This window comes from Ovis canadensis, chromosome 17 (assembly GCF_042477335.2).
Source record: "Ovis canadensis isolate MfBH-ARS-UI-01 breed Bighorn chromosome 17, ARS-UI_OviCan_v2, whole genome shotgun sequence".
Lineage (NCBI taxonomy): Eukaryota > Metazoa > Chordata > Mammalia > Artiodactyla > Bovidae > Ovis > Ovis canadensis.
In genome coordinates this window covers 69,020,583-69,042,569 of record NC_091261.1, presented here as the reverse complement: position 1 = coordinate 69,042,569, position 21,987 = coordinate 69,020,583, and the positions used below count along the sequence as shown (strand labels likewise).

At 35.0% G+C, this 21,987-nt stretch overlaps 1 protein-coding gene across 2 annotated transcripts in view; it reads right to left on the bottom strand.

Annotated features, from left to right (window-relative positions):
- Positions 1–21,987, bottom strand: part of MED13L (mediator complex subunit 13L) — a 283,206-nt gene that overhangs the window by 242,190 nt on the left and 19,029 nt on the right. For both annotated transcript variants that reach the window (XM_069557581.1, XM_069557582.1), the window contains exon 2: positions 7,386–7,623. In XM_069557581.1, coding sequence (XP_069413682.1) covers positions 7,386–7,623 — 238 coding nt within the window. The remainder of the gene's footprint in view (positions 1–7,385; positions 7,624–21,987) is intronic.

Genomic DNA, 21,987 nt, shown 5'->3' with positions numbered 1-21,987 from the left:
TAAAAAACCTAGTTTTATTTTAGAGACTTCTAATTTTATCTTCTATATAAAACACTTCAAACAGTAAGACTGACTGAATATGTCAGCAAAGGATTTGCTTGTAAATTGTGTAGCAAAAAGTGTTTTGTTCTCTAATGTGTAATTTTATATCTACATCACTCAATTTTAATCTCCAAATACATATTTTTTCTTGAATTAATTAGGCTTTTAAATTAACTTAATTTAGCACATTTTAATTTCTTAGATCAACCTCTCTGAACAAGAGATAAAGAAATTGCTTTACTGGAAAAAGAAATCTTTATAGTACTTTAATGCATAGGAACCCTATTTTAAATCTTAAAAGTACTCTATTAAAATAGAACAAGATTTTGAACTGTGTTCATCACTAAAACCACTTACATCTCAAGCAAAAAGGAAAAAAACAAAAGCTGGAATACATCAAGAAAGTTTACCTACTTTTAGGTTAATTTGCAACCCTACTTGTGGTGGTGACTTGAACACCTCATTACTAGGGAGTTTTATTCAGGTTTACTTTATAGAGTAGGTAATTTTATGTATAATGCTTATACATACTTACCAAAACATAAATCTACACACACACACACACATACCCTGCAAATCAAATGATTTAACTTTTCCCTAAAGCAACCATCTTTAAAGTGTAATTTTTCTTACCAACTGTTTAATTTTCATATCATTAGAACATAAGTCCTTTACATGCTATTTCACTATAATCTCTATATAAATGTCTCATTTTTCATAGAAAAAACTAATTACATGGTTCAGTAAGTTGCCTGTGGTAACACATCGATTTTATTTACATTCAAAAATTAGACTTCAGCTTATTCTCTCAATTTCAAGCACATTTAGCCTAATAATTCTATCTAATCCATTAGATCTTTTCCTATTCTTCATATGAAAGAATTCTGAAATCTTAACCATCATTTTACCATATAAATTTACTGCTTACCAAAGTCTTAATAAGTATTTTACTTTCTCAAAGAATAAAATGTATAATTTTCTATTAAATCTAATATTTCAGTAATTACACACTAGAAGCGCTTATATAATCATACAGTGAAAACTATTACTATTTTATAGTTTTTTAGCAAGCTAATTCTTTCAAAACAAAACACAGTGAAAACAAGGAATACTTACTTTACAACTACTCAGAACTAGCTACCATTTACCACTCGGTTCATGCTTTCCATCAAAGTGTTAGCTTCTTTTGAAACATAAATGTATTTTTCTATTATCCTCCACAAAGTAAAAGCAAATATGAAAATTAAAGTAACATTTACTTTTCAGATACACTGAGTTAACAATCTCAAGAATTATTAATGCCATGTAATGAAATCTCCATATAAATGTTGATACATAAAATATTAATATTAGAGATCTAGAATGCTGTAAAATGGTATAATTCACTTGTTTTCAAAATCAGATTTATATACTTGAAGAATAAATAAATGCAAACAATGTGAAAAAAAGCTTTTTCAATCTAGCCAGAGATTAATTTTAATGAATCACAAATGAACTATCAATAATGACAAAACAGATATAAAAACAGAATGGAACGTCAGGGATCAGAAGAAATTTCTTTAGAAGAAATTTTCAAACTAAATGAAGTTTTACCTAATTTCATTCCTATTAATTTTATATGTAAAGCTGTCACTACGTTCAGAGAAAGCAATTCTTTTTCACTGCAACTGAGAATAAATCCATTTACAATGTTGACTAAAATTCATTTCATTTAGTCAAAGATAATCAGAAATCTCCAAAACCCAACTGACAATTCACACTGTTAAGATACACATATGTGGCAATACATTCCTGTGTAGACATACTTCATTGTCTATGATTTTATGAAAATTCAATGCCAATACTTCTCTTTTTAATATTCTAAGCAATAAGTGGCTATTAATTTTCAGAGTTTGGCTTGATCGCCATCATTTGCCTTTGTGAGCTCTTGAATGTTTTTCATCCTTTCTTCTCTCCTCTGCCTGACCCCATCTTTCTTATGACTTCAGAACAATCTTCATTTGAACTTGTAACTGCTTTTGTAAAAGCAGATGATTCAAGAAGTCTTCTGTTTTTAAACAGGCTCAAAGTCAGGTTCTTCCTCAAGCCAGAGTGAAAAGTTATAGGGGAAAATAACATTCACAGTCTCAAAGTTTAGCCCCAAACTTAACAGTTGCAAAAGTAGGAGGGCATCTTTACACTGGATATTTACACCTCACTGAGAATCAAAAACAGAAATAATAATGCCTTAACTAGGTTTCGATCTTCTCAGATTACCAAATAATTCAAAATTTCAAGTGTATTTACTATAAATCAATCTTCTGAAAGGATAAACCACGCTATGTTATAATTATTTAAGAGGTTTTTCATTCATTCATTCAACGAACGTTATTAAGCACATTACAGCTAATCTGTGTAAGATACTTCTGGACCAGGAGTTCTTTGGGTCAAGCCAACTCCAATCCCTAGAAGTCTGTGCTTGTTCTTTGTACGATTTTGGGACTCAAAGATTGCATGTCTTTCCCATTACTGACTAAGAGGCAATGAAATGACCGAACAATTGTGTTTATAAAATGATTCTGTTTGGTAGATAAGAAGTCAATTTAGCATAATATATTATTCTCTAAAACTCAGATTTGAAAAATGTGGGAAAAAACTTAGGCAAGCAAAAACAGCCAAGTTATAATAAAATAAAATTGGCAAAAACTATCAATATAAAGTTTAGTACATAGTCATTGGTATTTTTTAACTTAAATCTGTATCCTAAACTAAAAACATTTAATAACTCAATTCAGAATAAAATAATATATTACAATATTATGGTCTTCCTGCCCATATTCAACATCTTATATATAATCTTTCTAATTATCTCTTTCTTGATCAGAAACCTTTAACAATTTCTCAAAATCTATCAGATTAAGTCCTTGCTTCAGTGAACTCCACACTATGGCCCACCTCCCCACTTTTTGTTTCCCCCAACTATCTCACTCATATTCCACGTTCTGGGCAAGCCTGCCTCTTCCACAGTTCATTCACTGCCCGAAGGCCCATGTATAGCAGCTACTTTCTCTGACTAGGGCAAATTCCATTGCAACCTATGTAACAGATGTATCCTGTAAGACACTGCAAGCCTCACGGCCTCTGGGCTTCAGGCCTATCTCCCTATTCTCTTTCCCTGAGGTTGCATCTGGTACTTCTGCGAGATCCCTAACTTAAACATTTGCAGCTTACTCCACTGTATCATCATTATGGACTCATTTAGCTGCTTCCCCAGTAAGACTGTGAGCTCCTTAAAGATGAGGATTCGTTTTTACACATCTAGGGCTGATCACAGCTCTTGCCTAATAGAGACTGAATAAACAGACCAGAAACCAAGAAGGTTTCTCACTAGGACTTACAGTGTTCTTGTGAAAACTTTATAGAACCCTTATTTACGCATTAGTCCTAGAATTGAGGGCCTCCCTGGTGGCTCAGACGGTGAAGAATCCGCCTGCAATGCAGGATACCTGGGTTCAATTTCAATCCCTCGGCTGGGAAGATCCCCTGGAGGAGGAAGGACATGGCAACCCACTCCAGTATTCTTGCCTGGAGAATCCCATGGACAGAGCCTGGTGGGCTACAGTCCATGGGGTCGCAAAGAGTTGGACACGACTGAGCGACTCAGCACAGCACACACCTGGAATTGAATGTTTGCTAATGTGGAAAACAGTCAATCTACTACATTTCTCTTATATACTTACAGTGTTCCCTGCATTATACATATTTGTATGCCTGTCTTATACCCTTTTCAGACTATAATTTATCAAGGGTAGAGATTTCAAAGCCTTATAATTGGACCTGTTGATACAGGTACTTAGAGATGGACACAAAGAAGGAAATACTTGTATATTCAGTATTCAGCCAGTGTCCTTCAATACTTCTATGTGCAGAAGGCAGTAAAGTTACAAATCTACATTACAGGGATCCAACAGAGTCAAATCTTAAAGTTCTGACCTCTTTATAACATAATTTAAGGTTTGTTATGAAATTCTGTTTACAGACTCACTCTAGACAAATTTCCTATGCGGAGGAACATCTTCACTGTTCTCTAATAGTTTACTATTCTTAGTTATCGACATTAACAAACTCAAAAATGATTACTTCAATCTAAAAGTATACTTTAAAAAACTAGTATTTGACAAACATCAGCAAATACTGAATGTTATACCACACAGACCAACTGCCAAAAATGTTTTCATTTTAATGTCTGAGTTAATTGCTGGTACTGCAGTAGTAGCAGTAGTTACAATTCTAGATTAGCTTGTTCTCTGTGCTGTTCTAAGTACTTAAACTTTTTTTTATTCTTGTAACCCAGTTTAGAGTGAGGAAAATGAAGCACGAATAAGGTAAATAACTAGACCAAAGATACAGAGCAAGCAAGTCAACAAGCAGGGATTCAAACCCAAGCCTCTGAACCACTATGCTATACAATATAAACAACTCCCTAAACAAGAGCCCAAAAGTGTTTATCCAAGTGACAGGGACCAGTTGGAAACGTGTCTTAGTCTTCTTATAGACTATTTCATAGGTATTTTAAGCATTTGAGCAAAAAATGTAATATAAAACTATGTGTATCCTAAAGGATTGTTCTCCTTCGGCACATATTTAAATACAATGCTTTGTGACATTTCTTAGTAGAATGCTATTTGGGCTAAACTGTAAAAACAAAGGTAAATGCCTATAACATAACTAAAAAGCATTTTAAAGGACAGTAAAATGTCCCTTAAAAAAAGAGAATGCTACAAATAATGGTACCATTATCTTAATATTAAAGGATCCTGACAAAATTTATTTTAGCCAAAATGGAATCATTCTTACACATACTAGAGAATGAGACAGATTGCAAGTATCCTAAATGTGTATGACTACCATTACAGTATTTCCCTGGTATCCTTTTTCCATGATTGCTCTACATGTAATATTCTCCCTCACTTGAAACAAAGCAGTCTTTATGTCACTCATTTTTCTAATTAAGTTTCATATATTTCCTAATATTAGTTGAAACATGAAACTACTCTTTGCAACCACTTTTACCTACAGAAAAGATCATTTGCCTTGATCTAATAACTTTCACACATTCAATATATTAAAAAGAGTAGATGTATTTAATAAAGTTATGATTGTTTCATCACTCCAATACTTCCCTGGTGACATACCAAAAAATAAACAGTTTACACTGTTTTCAAACTCAATAGGGAAGAAAATTAAAAGGCAATCATTCTCAGGCGAAAACATTCATAAGACACCATTAAGTGAAAAGGGCTGAGTTACAAAACAGTATGATACCACTTTCATTTATACATAGAAACATCAAACATTAAAACTCTGCTTTAGACTTCAGGATTCTTGGTTTTTTGTTCTCTTCCTTTGGCAGTTCTGTTTTCCTAATTTTCTAATTAAAGTGTAATATTTCTGTAATTTATAAAACTATCTAAAAGAATTTAATCTTAAATATTTACCGCAAAAAAACCACTTAAAACATGAACAAATGTACATAGGCAATCTATAGCAACTATAAAATATTCAAACAGGCTACATCTTTTCATTAACACAGTAACAAAATCCATGAGAAATAACACAGTAACTTAGTAAGTTATTTCTAAAAACACTGACCATGTGCCTTTTTGGTATGGATAAATAACTTTATACATCAACTAAATAAGCCTAAATAACAGTTGGGTTTGGTTTCATCTTCATTATAAAATGATTATTTGTGTTGCTAACAGTAAAGACCAGACCAAAAAGTTAAGACATAAAGGATCAACAGGGAAAAAGAAAGAGAGTGAGACTGAGTCAGAAACAATCACAGAAAATGAAGGGGAAAGAAACGGGAAAAAAAAAAAAAAAGCTGTTTATTATTCCTCTACCACATGTGCAAAATACTGTGAAAGAAGAAAAAGATATGCTTTGATACTTAAATGGATAAATATAAATGCTATATTTTAGGAGGTATCTTATTTTAAAAACTCTGATTAAACAGAAACCAGATGTTTAAAACTAATTTTACCTTGAGTTCACTGCAAATTACATGTAATAGCTTTGAGATGTATATAATTCTGAGACTTTGCTGACTAACCAGCTAGGTAAGCAATCTTACCCAGAATAGATTCTTATATATATATAAACCAAATACTCTAAAAAACTGTGGAAGAAAGGTTTGAGCTGAACAAATGGACCATAAACTAAACAGCTCAATTAGTCCACTGTGGTTTACTGCCCTCTGGCTGTTGTGGCAGGAGATATCACAGATTAAAAAAAGTGGCTGTAAAGAAAAGCCAGGAAGGTGTCAAGCAGAAGTTGGCAGGAAATCCTTTAGGGAAATTTAGATGCTTTAAAATAGATCCTCAGATACATTAAAGATAGTTTTACTCCTTCCTATAAAAAAAATTAAATATACGTACTAACAAAACATTTCAAACACTAACTGAAATTTTTCAACCACAAATTAATAAGAGTGATTTAGACACTATAAATGTTGGTTCTAGGAGACTAAGTCAAAAAGAGTTAATGGCCTATCCAAACTAAAAATCAGAATTAGCCCTGATTTAGGAAACTTCTTTAGCATACTAGATGAAAACATTTAAGGAAAGAGGTAAAAACGTTTTTATAAGAAATTCAGAGAATATCAATAAAATTTCCTCCGGTTATAAATTGGTGGTAAATACAAAAAGTATCAATAGCTCAGAAAAATCAAAGCCTTATATTAATTCAAAATTTCCAGATATCAGAGGTAATCTGAAGTTAAACATTAGGCAGCATTAGAGCAAATAATTCCTGGAATCACCTACTTACATAAAAAGCAGGAACAAAACACAGGAAAACTTGCTACAAAACCAGAGTAGATTCTTTACATGAATCTTTCTTCAAAGTACTATGCAATGACACCTCATAATTCTGTCCAATAAGGCTTGCACTAAGTTCCTATTATCACTTTACAATTTTCCACCAGAGTTCAGCTGGCAAAAACCATAACAGCAAGAGTCCAAAAAGAAAAAAAAAATAATTCTTTTCATTTCACTGACTTGCTAATAACTCACATTTCACTATCATTTTAATACAGTAGATCTTAGCCTCAATTCCAACCCAAACACCCAGGGGACACTATAATAGAGTGGCTCTCAAGGTACTGTATGAATGGGAAAGAATCTGAATAAAACAGGGGTGGAAAGAAGAGGGGTTAGAGTAAGGAGGTTCCTTTGACACAAATCCATTAAACACTTGGATTTTTCTTCTCAGCAAGTCTTTATAACCTTTTCAGAATATACCACTATTCAAAACATATATAATGCAAATAATTTTTAAGGAAAAAAAAAAAAAAAACTTACCCTGTAGTTCATGATGTATTACACCCACTAGGTTGGGTTCGTCTCCCCACCAGAATATCCATAACTCTTTGCAATCTGGTTTGACATCACGGCGCCATACACACAGCAAGTTGGCTTGGAGACAGCGGATGAAACTTAACAGGATTGGATCATCTTGGGCTGGGGCTGAAATTATGGGTCCACAGTCCCCGTGCCCTCCAAAATTGTACCTACGCCATTTGATTCCTGTGAGTTCAGCCTGGAAAAAGAAAATTACAATTTTGACTGTTTTCTTCACATAAAAACACTAAAAACAGGCTTCAATACAGAAAAATAAATCTGCTAAAAATAAATATTTACAGTACACCTCATTACCATAAGATTTCTTCCACTGAAGAATTTCTGTCAATCCTTGATTTTTTTAAAGGGGGTAAAAAGTTCATTTCTTCCTATCAAGATTTCTACATATATTATATATCAAAATACAGCAAAAAAGTAATCATTTCCTGTTGAACCATTTTTTACCTATTATTTACTATAAAGTCCCTATACTTATTGCTTAGAATACTTTCTATATTATTATTCCTTATTTAACTCATAAATTATATTTAGAAGTCAAGTAAGAATCTGTAGAACTGAAATAATTTCTTTCAAAGAATTTCCTCAATTTCATCCCATCCAGAAACTCTAGTTTAAATCTTTTTTAATTGGAGAAATACAATGCAGTAACATAGTACTTCATTATGAAAGCCAAAATAACCTGCTAATAAACTAATGGAATGTTATCGGCAATTTATTCCTGCTATTTAGTGTGTGGCATACAGAAAAGCTTTCCTTCTATAACAGTTCCCTAGTGTACTTTGGTCTTTTGTTTTCTAAACACATTTTAAAACACAGTAACTTTAACTCAGCTGAGAGCAGATCCTCTATCTTTGATCTGTCTTGTGAATTTGTATTCTAAAATTTCTGAAGTATTAGGTTTAAAAAGAACTAAGTTTCAAGGATGTTTCAACACAAAAGTTGAATTCCTTACTTGACTAGGAACTACAACTATGTATTCAAAACTGATAGTAAAACTTATTCATAACATAACTCTGTACCAAAGAGTCCATGTATCCCTTGCATTTAACCCTTACTCACTCATATTCCCCTTCCTCACACCACTCACAACCACCAAGTTAGTAATTTTTGTCAAGAAGTTGCTTTTCGAAAAACAAGCACCGCAGGTGAGAAAAATAACTGTTACCTTCAACTAACATAACTAAAACAAGCTGAAGTCCTAAAACAATCACTATAATGAACATCTCCAATAAAAAATTATCAGTTTTCTTCAATCCCCAAAAAAGCTTCACTAAAAGAAAAAAAAAAAAAAGATTCCAAAAAGACAAACATCCAAACTAGAACTGTCTGAAATTCACTAATTTTTCCTTTCACAGTATGAGATGCGGAAATCTCATCTTTAATGAAAATTCTCAGTAAAACCTGGTATTGGCATCATTTAGGCTTTCTCTTTGGACCACTTGGGTTTTCCTCCAACTAAATATACCTGGCCAAGGAAAAGGTTCAAACAAAAAAGTAAACTAATCACACAAGAAAAAATTATTTTCCATTATGATATGAGAAATAATTATCAGCATCATACTTTCCTGTTTTTCTGTACATAAACATTTTTTCAAATCCTTTTTCATTTACTATAAATATTTTTTATATTACTAATCACCATTCAAAAATAATTAATATTTTCATACTATTCACTGCTTGGAGAAAACAATTTATTCAATAACTGGACAGTCTTCATTTTTCTATTATAATTATTATAACTGGCGAACATCCTTGAACATTATTTTCCTCAATTATTTCCTTAGGAGAGATTGTTTGATGCGGAATTACCAAAGACTACAAATATTTTAGTCTTTGGCAAACTCACAAAAGGATGCTACCATATGCTTTTCAGTAGTCTCATCAACACAAATAACCTCCTTCCCAATGGCCTATTTTTTAAAATTCCTATCAGTTTAATAAAATGGTATGTCCTTGTACTAACTGGTAGTCCTCATTCTACTTAGAGAAATCATTATCATGTACTTGATCTGATTGGAGCCAGTTTTCCTGGGTTTGACTTCCAGCTCTGTACTTATTAGCTGGAGGTAGAAGTACCCAGAGCAAATCATTTAATCTTGGTCTCTCAGTTCCCTTACAAGTAAAATGAGAATAATGGTATTCAGAATTGATTAAATGAGTTAGTATACACAGGCAGCGCTTAGGCCAGTGCCTGGCACAGGGCCAAAAGCATAAGCGATACTGCTGTCTTACTAGCACAGCTGTGCTGCTTCCCTTTAGGTGTGTTTTCTATCACATAGATTTTTTCTTCAAATAAAAGCAATATGTATGTATCTGTTTATGTCTTAATCAGAAAGCCTAAGATCAAGTTTTAAATATGTATCAAAGAAGGTATTTAAATAAAAAGACTAAGTGGGAGCAACTGAAATCAGAAAAGTAGAAGACTTGTTCAATCACTCAGTCGTGTCCAACTCTGTGACCCCATGGGCTGTAGCCAGCCAGGCTCCCTTGTCCATGGGATTTGGGGGTTGCCGAAAATTTCCTCTTCCAGGGGATCTTCCCAACACAGTGACTGAACCTGCATCTCCTGCACTGCAGGCAGATTCTTCCCACTAGAAGACTAACTTCTCTTTCATCACTAAACAAGCATTCTACGCCCAAGGATCCTGAGGAAGTGAGGGGAGAGGGAGGTAAGGCGGGGAATGAAAATATACCAATGAATGCGAACCACTCAACAGTCCATGGGGTCACAGAGAGTCGGACACAACTGACAGACTAACACTAATGTTTACACTAACCGTATTTAAAATGAGAAAATTTAAATATATCAGCTATTTAAACATCAGGTGAGTCAGTTCCCAAGAAAATCTATGAACCGCAATCTACTCACAAGAATACTTTCACCTGTAACATCCAATATGGCTCAGCAGACAAAACTATTTGGCTTTGCTTCAGGAGAATGGCTTCCTAATCCCAGCACGTCCACTAACTTCCTATCAGTGCTTCTATGGTCTCAGTGGTAAAAGAGAGCCGCTGCCACCTGCGCTCTGTCTTTATGGGGCTGTTCCAGCAAGTGACATAATACAAATGCAAGTGGCATTACTTCAAAGCTACAAACTTAATCTCTTTATAACTAATTCAGCCAGAAGTACTAAAAATGTCCAGTCATTTTAAAACAATTTATCCCTTTACCTTAAAGCTAAATATCACTATACCAATCTTCACTGGAAAATATAACAATGAAACACCATTAAAGCCTAACATATATCTGAGTATAAAATGAATGTTCAAAGATTTAGCTTTACATTTTGAATTAGTATTTGATAAGAGGAAAAATGATTGAAACACTTTGTCCATGAAAAAAAAATTTATCATGGATATATATTCAATTACACTATTAAAATGTTCTTATATGCCACGATCATGTTTATAGTTAAAAATCAATTACACAAAGGTCTGTTGACCTGATTTCTGACAATTTCTGACCCAATTTCTCATATCTCCAAGACTCAATATTCTTGAGGCAATCCTTTAAAATGTTTCTAGATGCAAATTATCCCCAAAATGCAACTATCTCTCACTGTCAAAGATAAACAATCCATATTTATACTTAAGATTGTTATTGTTCAGTCGCTAAGTCGTGTCCAACTCTTGTGACCCCATGGACTACAGCCCACCAGGCTCCTCTGTCAACAGAATTTTCCAGGCAAGAGTGCTGCTGTGGGTTGCGTACTGCTGTGGGTTGCTATTTCCTTCTCCAGGGGATCTTCCCGCCCCAGGGATCAAACCTGCATCTCCTGCGTTGGCAGGTGGATTCTTTACCACTGAGCCACCAGGGAAGCCCTAAGCTTAAGATTATATAGCTTTAAAAATATAGAATCAAAGGTATAAATAGTATTTTTATTCATCACCTACTTAATACCAGGCACCACAACAGGGTCTTCACATAGAATTTCTAATATGAGGCACCCTAATAGGCTTCATATGTAATTTCTACATATGAAGCTTTCATATGTAATTTCTAATCTTGGCCAACAGCTAAAGAAATTAGTAGTCAGAAAAATTAAATAACTCTTCCATAACCACACAGGTAGCAATTGGCAAATCCGAAACATAACTGAACTTAAAGCATAAATTCTTTCTACTCTGCCATGATGTTTCATAGGGCTAATTGTAACAAGTAGCCTTAGAGGATTATAAAATAGTACAAAGAAACTGTCATAAACTCAATTTAGCAATGACAAGATCTCATGGCCATACTTTCTAATTTAAGAAAGTTCATGAATCTTTCTTCACTCTTCCTGAGTTATTAAGAAAACTAGTATTAAGACTGCTCACTACACCATCCCATAAATAGAAGAGATTAATTTCACTCAGATAATTACATACTCCTTCATGTACATGTTACCACTGTAAGACCATAACCACACAAGCTAATTCTTAGGGTATGTATAACAAACCAAGAAAATAACTACTCTAATAGTAACAGAGACTGGAGGGAAGTTTCCTCATCAATGGCTAGTATCAGCTGCATGGGTAGTAGTCAAGGTCCTTGGGGAACTGAACTTAACCAGAAGAGACTCTTCTAGCCAAAACAGCAGCTCAATTCAGAACGGTTCTAACTAAATTGCAACAGAGTCAGGATAAATGTATTTTCTTATGACATGAACATATTTAAATTTATATTGCTTCTTAACATCCTACTCTTTAGGTACTCATGTAAGAAGTGAGCTGATAAATTTTCCCACTGAAGGTCACTTATTTGCACTGACCCACTGCAATCAGATCCCTTGTGAGACCAGCATACATCAATACTTGCAAAGTGGCTCTCCAAAGTTAAAAACTGTATTCAGAGGCCATGGAATGGAGTAAAACTAATGTAACTTGATAATGAACCCCGGGTATATTATGGAAAGAACACTGGCTGCAGGTCAGGAGACCGAGGCTCTAGTACTAGTTTTTCAACTATTTACCTAAATGGTATCAGGAAATCTCCATCTCAGGGCACCTTGGCTTCCCGACCTGTAAGGTGATATGGTTGACCTAGATACTATAAAGAGCTCACGTCTCCTGACCCAAGCTAATTACATCCCACTCACAAAGGCGATTTGTAAATGAAATTGACCCTCATTAGAGACATTTGAATTTTCAAGAAATAGTTAAAATAAAGATATCTCAAACTATAGAACAAGCAGCTTAATATCAATCCTTGGCAGGATTCTAGGACGATCTGTAGAAAAGGCAGATGTGATCATTTGGGACTAACGTGAGTACATGAGGAAATTTCAAGTCTGCCTCACACCACTTCCTCCTGTGATAGGGTTACTACGCTAGCAGATCAGAAGAATACAGCTAACAAACATATTAAGTCACCTCTCAACTGAGTCAAAGGAAAGAAAAAAGTTAGGATAATAGAAAACGTCTGTTAAAACATAACTAATCAGCTCCAGGTAAAGATGGCAGAACAAATACACACATCTGCTTTTGCTCGCTCTTAAATCCCTCAAAAAATCCAGTAAAGAAGTTTGTTTCTTTGTTTTGTTCCCTTAAATCATAAAATCACAATAGTAGGTAGCAGAGATGAGAGCATCCAGATTTTTAAAGGTAAGAAGCCAATGCTCAAGAGGTCAGGAGCCTTATAATACCTAAGAAAACTGAATCTGGGCTGTGGAGAAAGCAAAGCTACAACCCAATTTATAAAGAATGATAAACACAGGTACAGTCATCCCTCAGTATCCATGGGGGGTTGGTTCCAGGACACTCCACAAACTGTCAAAATCTGTGGGTGCTCAAGTAGTTTAAATAAATGGTGTAGAATTTGCATTTAACTTATGCATATCATTATCAAAGAACTAAAAGGGCTTTTAGAAACTTTAAAACAATGATGCCAGAAATGATAAAACATGCAGAGAAGGGCTGGAAGATAAAGTTTCTCCCAGAAAGTAAAGCAAATAAAAATGAATAAATAAATAAAAACAGGAGGGTGGGGGGAGATAAAACTAGAGGATCAGCCCAGGAAGTTCAAAACCAAATAAAAGAGCTTTCAGAAAGGGAAAACACAGAAAATGAAAAAGTGGAAATGACCAATAAAATGATTCATGAAAATTTTGAGGGGTGAAGAGGTAAGGGTGGGGACAAAGGAAGAATGCAAATTTACAGATTGAAAGGGACTCACAGAAAGCATATCACTGTAAACTTTCAACACACTGCAGACAAAGAGAAGTGCCTCTAAGCTCCCATATAGTGAAAAGGGGTCAGGAATCAGAAGGATTTCTGACTTCTCAACAGTAACACTAGAAGCTAAAAGGCAATGGTGTAATATCTCCAAAATTCTAAAAAAAAAAAAAAAAAGTATTCCAAACTAAACATCTCTGCCAATCTAAATTATCTATGAAGTGTAAAAGGAGAATACATTTTAGAATATGCAATGTGTATTTTAAAAAAATAAAAGGTATCCTTTCTTAGGAAGCTACTGGAGGCATACTCCATGAAAAGGAGGAAATAAACCCTGAGTAGCCATGAGATTTATTGGAGAAGGAAATGGCAACCCACTCCAGTGTTCTTGCCTGGAGAATCCCAGGGATGGGGGAGCCTGGTGGGCTGCTGCCTATGGGGTCGCACAGAGTCGGACACGACTGAAGCGACTTAGCAGCAGCAGCCATGAGATTTAGGAAACAGATTCAACATGGGAGGGAGCAAACGAAGCCCCAGGATTACAGGCAATAATCAGATGATCCCAGGTTGTGAACTGTGCACCAGTTAGAGGGCAACCAATCTAGATTATAAGAGGTCAGATGGCTCCAGGGAAGACCCTGTCACAAATCTGGAACTGACAGAACACCAGATATTCGAAAGTCTTTTAAACGGAGATTCAAATAATAGGCAAAAGGTTTGGTGATGAATTAGTCAAAAATACATAGGAAAGTAAACAGTCGAAAACCAAGCAAACAAAACCCAGATAATTACCATCTTCCAGTTACACAGAAAAGAAAAAGTAATCAGAGTTTACTCAATGGCTCTGCCATATATTAACATAATCAAGTGAATGTTAACACTGAATACTGAGCTAACCAAAATTACAATACAACTATTTTGGTGAAATGGAAGGATGGAAAAGGCATATTTGCTTAGTAGGAGGGAGAGAGAAGAAGCTAAATCTTGATTTTGAACAGTGGAAGGTTCAGAATTTTAAAACCTGAAAGTAATTATAAACAGTATTTAGAAACATTTAAAAATTAAGATAATTTTAGTAGATGAACATGTATGTCTCTGGAGAGGGTAAAATAAGGGCCAGTAGTAAGGGAATGCTATTCACTAAACCTAGGAATTCTCTGGAGATCCAGTGGTTAGGACTTATGTTATCACTGTCAGGCCCAGGTTCAAATCCTGGTTGGGGAACTAAGACCTAACAAGCAGTGTGGTGCAGTTAAAAGAACAACAAAAACCTTATAGAACTATTTGATTCTTTAACTATGTCAGAGTACAATTCTGTTCTAAAATTTAAAAAAACACTAATCAAAATGTAGCAAAAATATTTAATACATACAAAAAGTTAAAACTAATTTTGAGAACTCACTTCTACATTTTTACAGACTGATTCTAGGCAAATTCTTAAGCTTAAGAACAACTTAATATCCCATAAATTGTGTTGCAAAGCCAAAAACTTATTTTACTGGGTGTTAAGATAACTGTTGTTATCTGTTTCTTCTCTCCATTTTTAGACTATTAAAACTCCAGGTGGGCAGAGACATGCTTCCAGCTGCATGCTCCCTCCCATCTAGCTCTGCTCAAACTCTTCCTGCTCCAAGAGGAGAGGTTTGCCAGGGATCACCTCCACAGAGGCAAGGAGCACATCAGGGCACTGGGCCTCGCATCTGACTCTCATCTAACATGGTATTTTCATGTTGTGAGAAACGCAGTACGGTAACTCCCTCCATACAATAAGCTGTATGTCAAACATGCTTTCTAACACATACATACCTTTGCTGACTCATAACATTTCCCTCAACTGTAACTTTCCTCCTAGCCCTCAGTTTACCAACACTAATTCAAAAATATAAAGATTTTTAAAATGGAGTGTAGCATGAGTGGAAAGGGGTGTTTTATTTGACAATGACCTAAACACAAACAATGTGAAGTAACTATTTTAAAAGTTACTGCCATCCTAAGCTACATTGATGAAAGTACAGTATCTAGATCCTACATAGCAGATTATAAGAGGCACTAGTCAATCCTGCTTTCAACTCCTAGCTCCTTAGTTTGAGAAAAATCTAGATTAGGTGCAACAAATTAACAGATGTACGATGAGGCAATCTAAACATGTCATATGGCTAGAAGTTATATGGCTTCATGTTCGAATTCTTTCAATCGAATAAATAGCAAAAAGAAGATAAACCCACAGCTGAATTAAGTTGAATGAAGTTAAGAGGCTGAAGAAATTTGAAAAATCTTTAGTCACACAGAAGACTGATGCAGGAAAGATGAATTCAATTTGCTCAGAACTGACCCAAGTGGTGCCAGACAATCAAATGGAAAAAACTAAAACAACAATGAGAGGTCACTGAAGAAAATGGCCCTGACTGGCATCCCTGAGAATCACAGATATGGGGGGTTAGCAAGAAGCTGGTCAATACTAGGTGTGGCTTCAAACATCAAAGAACTGGTTAAACAATATGATTTATAAGGCTCCTTTTGAACATGAAATATGTATCTCAAAGATTCCTCCCCTTCAAGCATAAGACTCCGTAACTCTAATATCATTTGTATCTCAGTCAAGTAGCTCAGGGGGTAGCCAACTAGGGCCTGCAGGTAGGCCACCTATTTTGTAAATTAAGTTTTATTAGTACACAACCAAACCACGTATCATCTATGGCTACTTCCACAGTACAACCACGCTGTTCAGCCTCAAGTAATGAACTCTCTGGTTCTCTAAGAAAAAGTCTGCTCATCCCTAAACTAGGATAATATACACAGACAAACATGACACTTAAAATATAAATAAGAAGCAACAGAATTATCCTCCCACCATAAACAATCAGAAAACCAGACCAAAAAATAAAAAAAAGAAACTGTTTTCAGATACTGGATGGCAGACAACACAAAGGTAGAATCTCTGAGGTAAAGAAAACCAATGAAGCAGGTCCTATAAAGTCTAAGGTAACTGGAATATATTAAAGTAGATCACCAGAAAAGAGTTTATACAGAAAAAGAGCTCCATCGATCTGACAGGGTCTCTTTTGAGGCTGTTCCTAAATACCAAGTTGCACATTTAAACAAAATTCAACAGGTGCCAGGCAACCAGGGAGCTCAGTGAACTCAGAGCAATATAAACCAAAAGAAAAAAGAAAATCAAAATATATACAATTAAACATCTGAAAACCAGAGATAAAAAGGAAAATCTTCTGCAATGACAGGCAGGTTCTTTACCACTAGTGCCACCTGGGAAGCCCCAAAAAGAAAAATCTTAAAAGCTGTCAAGAGGGGAAAAAAGAAACACATTACATAAGCAGAAGCAACCAATATTTACAACAGATTGCTCAAAAGAAAATATGCAAGCAGAAAATAATGGAACTTGGGACTTCCCCAGTGGTCCAGTACTTCAGAATCTGCTCTTCCCATGGGTTCCCTGGTTAGTTAACTGGGATCCCATATGTGACACAGTTAAAAAGCAAACAAACACAAAAAAACAACGGTACAAGCTGAAAGAAAAAAATCTCCACACCTGTAACTCTAGATCAAGCACAAATCTTCCAAACATGAAGGTAAAATACTGACTTTTTTTTTAGATCAACAGAAGCCAATGGAATTGTACTTTAATAAATGTAACTAGAATAAATGTTTTTAAAAAGTTCTTCTGCTACAAGGAAAATTTATCAGATGGAAACCTAGATCTACACAAAAGAATAACAAGCACCAGAAACAGTCAATATATAAATATAAATCATGTATCTCATTTTGAAATTTCCTGAAAAGCTAATTAACTGTTATTGCAAAACTAGTGGATCATGGACTGGATACTGGATACAGAAGAAAAATTTAAAACAACAGAACAAAGGCCAGAAGGAGAAAGTGTATATATATATTGCTCCATTAACATAAATGAAAAAATGCAATATTTGGAGGCAAACTGTAATAAGCTAAAGATGCATATTCTAAGCCCATAACCAGTTCTTAAAAACTAAAACAAAGAAGCATATCTAATAATGAAGACAAAGTGGACTCATTCAAAACAAAAAACAAAACTCAAAATAACCCAAAAACAAGGAGAAAAAGACCAAAAAAAGAGAAAGAAAATGGATGCAACAGATTGGAAAAAAGCCAAAATAGCTGATTTAAAGCCAATCATATCAATATAATTATACAATTAAAAGACACCAATTCTCACAGTGGATAAAATATTTAAAGGCCCAACTATATGCTGCTCACAAGAAAAGCACTTAAAAAGTGAAATGACATAAAAAGGTGTATCAGGCAAGCATAACTTATAAGAAAACCAAGTGAATGCATTAATAGCAAATTTGACTCCAAGAGGACTATTACTAGGACTAGAGAGAGAAATTTTATAATGATAAAAATGGCAACTCTTCAAGAAGACATAAATGCCAAATGTGTAGGTATCTAATAACAAAACTTCAAAATATATGAACTACAATATAGATATATATATCTATGATATATCTAAAAGGAGGAATTGACAAATCCAGAATTATAATTGGAGACTTCAACAGGCCTCCTCTTGGCAACTGATAAAACAAGTAGACAGAAGATCAATAAGGATATAGAAAAACATGAACACTATCAACCAACATAACCAAACTGACATTTATAAAACATTACAACTCAACAGAAGACTACACTTTTTTTTTTTTTCAAATGCACACGGAATATTCACCAAGAGAAACCATATGCTGGGCCATAAAATAAATATCAATGTATTTTCAAAAGCTGAAATCTCTGAACAGAATTAAATTAGAAATTAATGAAGTATCTCCAATGCTTCCTTCCCCCACAAATAACTTTAAATAATGCACAGGAACACCTCCTGCCAAAAAAAAACACAAGGGAAACTAGAAAATATCTTGAACTGATTATGACAACAAAATATACTAAAATACGAGGGCTACAAGTAAAACAGTGCTCAAAGAGAAATCTGTAGCGTTATATATTCACATCAAAAAGGAAGAAATGTATAGAACTACTCTAAGCTTCTTCCTCTGGAAGCTAGAAAAGATATAAATTAAATAAAATGCAAACTGACAGAAATAATAAAGCAAAGAAATAAATGAAATATAAAACAGACTAACAACAGACAAATCCAATAAAATGAAAAGCTGGTTATTTTAAAAGATCAATAAGATTGACAAACTTCTCACTAGGTTAATCAAGAGAGGTAAAAAAAGACAAATTACCATTATCAGGAATGAAAGATGAGAAATTACTCCACATCGTAATGACACTGTAAAGATAATGGAATTACTATAAACAACCATATGTCAATAGTTAAAACTACTTAAATGGACTATTCCTTTGCAACAATTACAAAAGTAACACACACACACAAAGACCTAAATAGCCCTTTATCTATTAAGAAGTGGAATTCATAAATTAAAATCTTCCCTAAAAGAGTTTTCTAAGGCAAGATGGCTTCACTAGTAAATTCTATTCAAACATCTAAGGAGCAATACCACCAGTTCTACACATACTTTAAAAAAAAACAGAGGGACTACTTATCAATTCATTTTTAGGAGACCAACATTACTAAGACCAAAGACGTTACAAGAAAAGAAATCTACATGTCAATATCTTTCATGATTATAGATTTTAAAATCAGTAACAAAATATTGGCAAATCAAATCTAACATTATATAAAAATGATAATACAGGAGTTTATTCGGGGTATTAAACTTAGTAGCATTAGTTTGAAAATCTATCAAGGTAATTTCAGTCTGGTGGTTGGTGGTTTAGTCACCAAGTCATGTCCGACTCTTGCGATCCCATGGACTGGAGCCTGTCAGGCTCCTCTGTCCATGGGATTCTCCAGGCAAGAATACTGGAGTGGGTTGCCATTTCCTTCTCCAGGGGATCTTCCCGACCCAGGAACCAAACCCAGGTTTCCTGCATTGCAGGCAGATGATTTACCAACTGAGCTATGTTTAGTTCAAAAACTCATCAATAAAATACCCCATATTAACAAAACTTGTGATCAACCCAACAGACACAGAGAAAACGTTTTACAAAATTCAACACCAATTCATAGCAAAAAATTAAGCAAACCAAGAATTAAAGCAAACTCTTGCAACTTCATGTACATTCTTAATACATTTCTATTCAACTCTGAACTATAGATCCTTCCCAATCAATGCAATAAAGCAAGGAAGAAAAAAGGTGTACAGATTAGAAAGGTGTAACACATCATTTATTCACAGACAGCATCATTTACATCTACAAAGATAAAAGGACTTCAGAAGAGCTACTAAAATTAATACAGCTGACCTTCAACACACAGGTGTGAACTGTGCAAGTCCACTAAAACGCAGATTTTTTAATGCTACAGCACTACATGATTTGTGGTTAGCTGAATCTGTGGATGCAGAACTGTGGATATGGAGGAACCATGGGTATGTAGGGCTGAAATATTCAGATTTTCGACTGTGGGGAGGGTTGCTTCCTATAACCTCCATATTGTTAAAGGCTTAACTGCAATCGAATTTAGGAAATTTACAGTGTGGGGTATAAATATTGGGCTTCCCAGGTGGCTCAATGACAAAGAACCTGCCTGCCAATGCAGGAGACGTAAGAGACGCCGGTTCGATCCCTGGGTCTGGAAGATCCCCTGAAGGGCATGGCAACCCACTCCAGTATTCTTGCTTGAAGAATTCCATGGACAGAGAAGCCTGGCGGGTTACAGTCCATAGGGTCACAAAGAGTCGGACACGACTGAAGCGACTTAGCATGCATGCACAGGATAAATATACAGAAGTTAACTGCTGCTGCTGCTGCTAAGTCGCTTCAGTCGTGTCCGGCTCTGTGCGACCCCATAGACGGCAGCCCACCAGGCTTCCCTGTCCCTGGAACTCTCCAGGCAAGAACACTGGAGTGGGTTGCCATTTCCTTCTCCAATGCATGAAAGTGAAAAGTGAAAGGGAAGTCGCTCAGTCATGTCTGACTCTTAGCTACCCCATGGACTGCAGCCTACCAGGCTCCTCCATCCATGGGATTTTCCAGGCAAGAGTACTGGAGTGGGGTGCCACTGCCTTCTCTGAATACATGCTAGCAGTGAACAATTTAAAAATAATATTTAAAAAGCAACACCACTTATAACAGCATTGAAAAATATGAACTACTCAGAGATAAATCTGATAACATGTTACAGACCTATACACCAAAAACTACAAAAAAGTGCTGAGAGAAATTAAAGATCTAAAGAAATGGAGAGCTAGAACATGTTTATGGATTAGAACATCTAAAATGTTCTATCAGTTCTCCCCAAGTCAATCTACAGAGTCAACCAGACATCAATCAAATCCCTGCAGTTTTTCTTAGTAAATTAAGATTGATTCTAAAACTTATATTGAAATGCAAAGTACTCAGGAGAGCCAAAACAATTTTGAAAAAGAACAAAGTTGGGAATCTATCCTGATTTCAAGATGCACAGTAAGATTTCAACAATCATGACTGTGTGCTCGCGGCAGAAGTAGGTAGAGCAAAGGAACGGAACACAGGGAGCTCCCTGACAGTCCAGCAGCCAGGACGCCTCTCTCTCACTGCTGAGGGCCTGGCGTCAACCCCTGGTTGGGGATGGGACAAGCCACGCTACACACATACATTCAATACGTTCAATAGATTTTTGATAGGTATAGGGAAAAATATAAGTCTTTTCAACAAACAATGCTGGAATAACTAGATATCCCATGAGCAAAAAGAACTTCAACCCTTACTTCACGCCACACAAAAAATTAACTCAAAACGGATCACTTAACCACAGACCTAAACCTAATAAAAAATACTAGGATACCTCTGGAAGAAATCATAAGAGAAAATCTGTGCTACTCTGGAATAGCAATCAGAACTCATACATAGCTGGCTGCAATGTAAAATGGCACAACCACCTTTTTAAAGTTGAGCAGTACTTAATAAAGTGAAATCTATATTTCCCACATGATTCAGCAAGTGTACTCCTGGATATTTACAGAAATAAAAACATATGCCCCACATAAAAACCAGTACATGAAAGTTCATAATCATCAATGAATGAATAGATACGCAAATTGTGGTGTATCAATACACAGAACGACAACTTAGCACTAAAAAGGAATTATTTAAACAATATGAAGCCACACAAAAGAGACTATACACACTATGATTCCATTCATAAAATATCCTAGAAAAGGCAAAATGAGTCTACAGTAACAGAAGATCAGTGGTTGCCTGGAGGTGGGGGATGGTTTCACCGACTACACATTCATCAAAACTCATAAATCTGTACTGCTTAAGGTGGGTAATATTTTACTGTATATAAACTATACCTCAATAAAGAGAAAAAAAATCTATTTTTAATATAGCC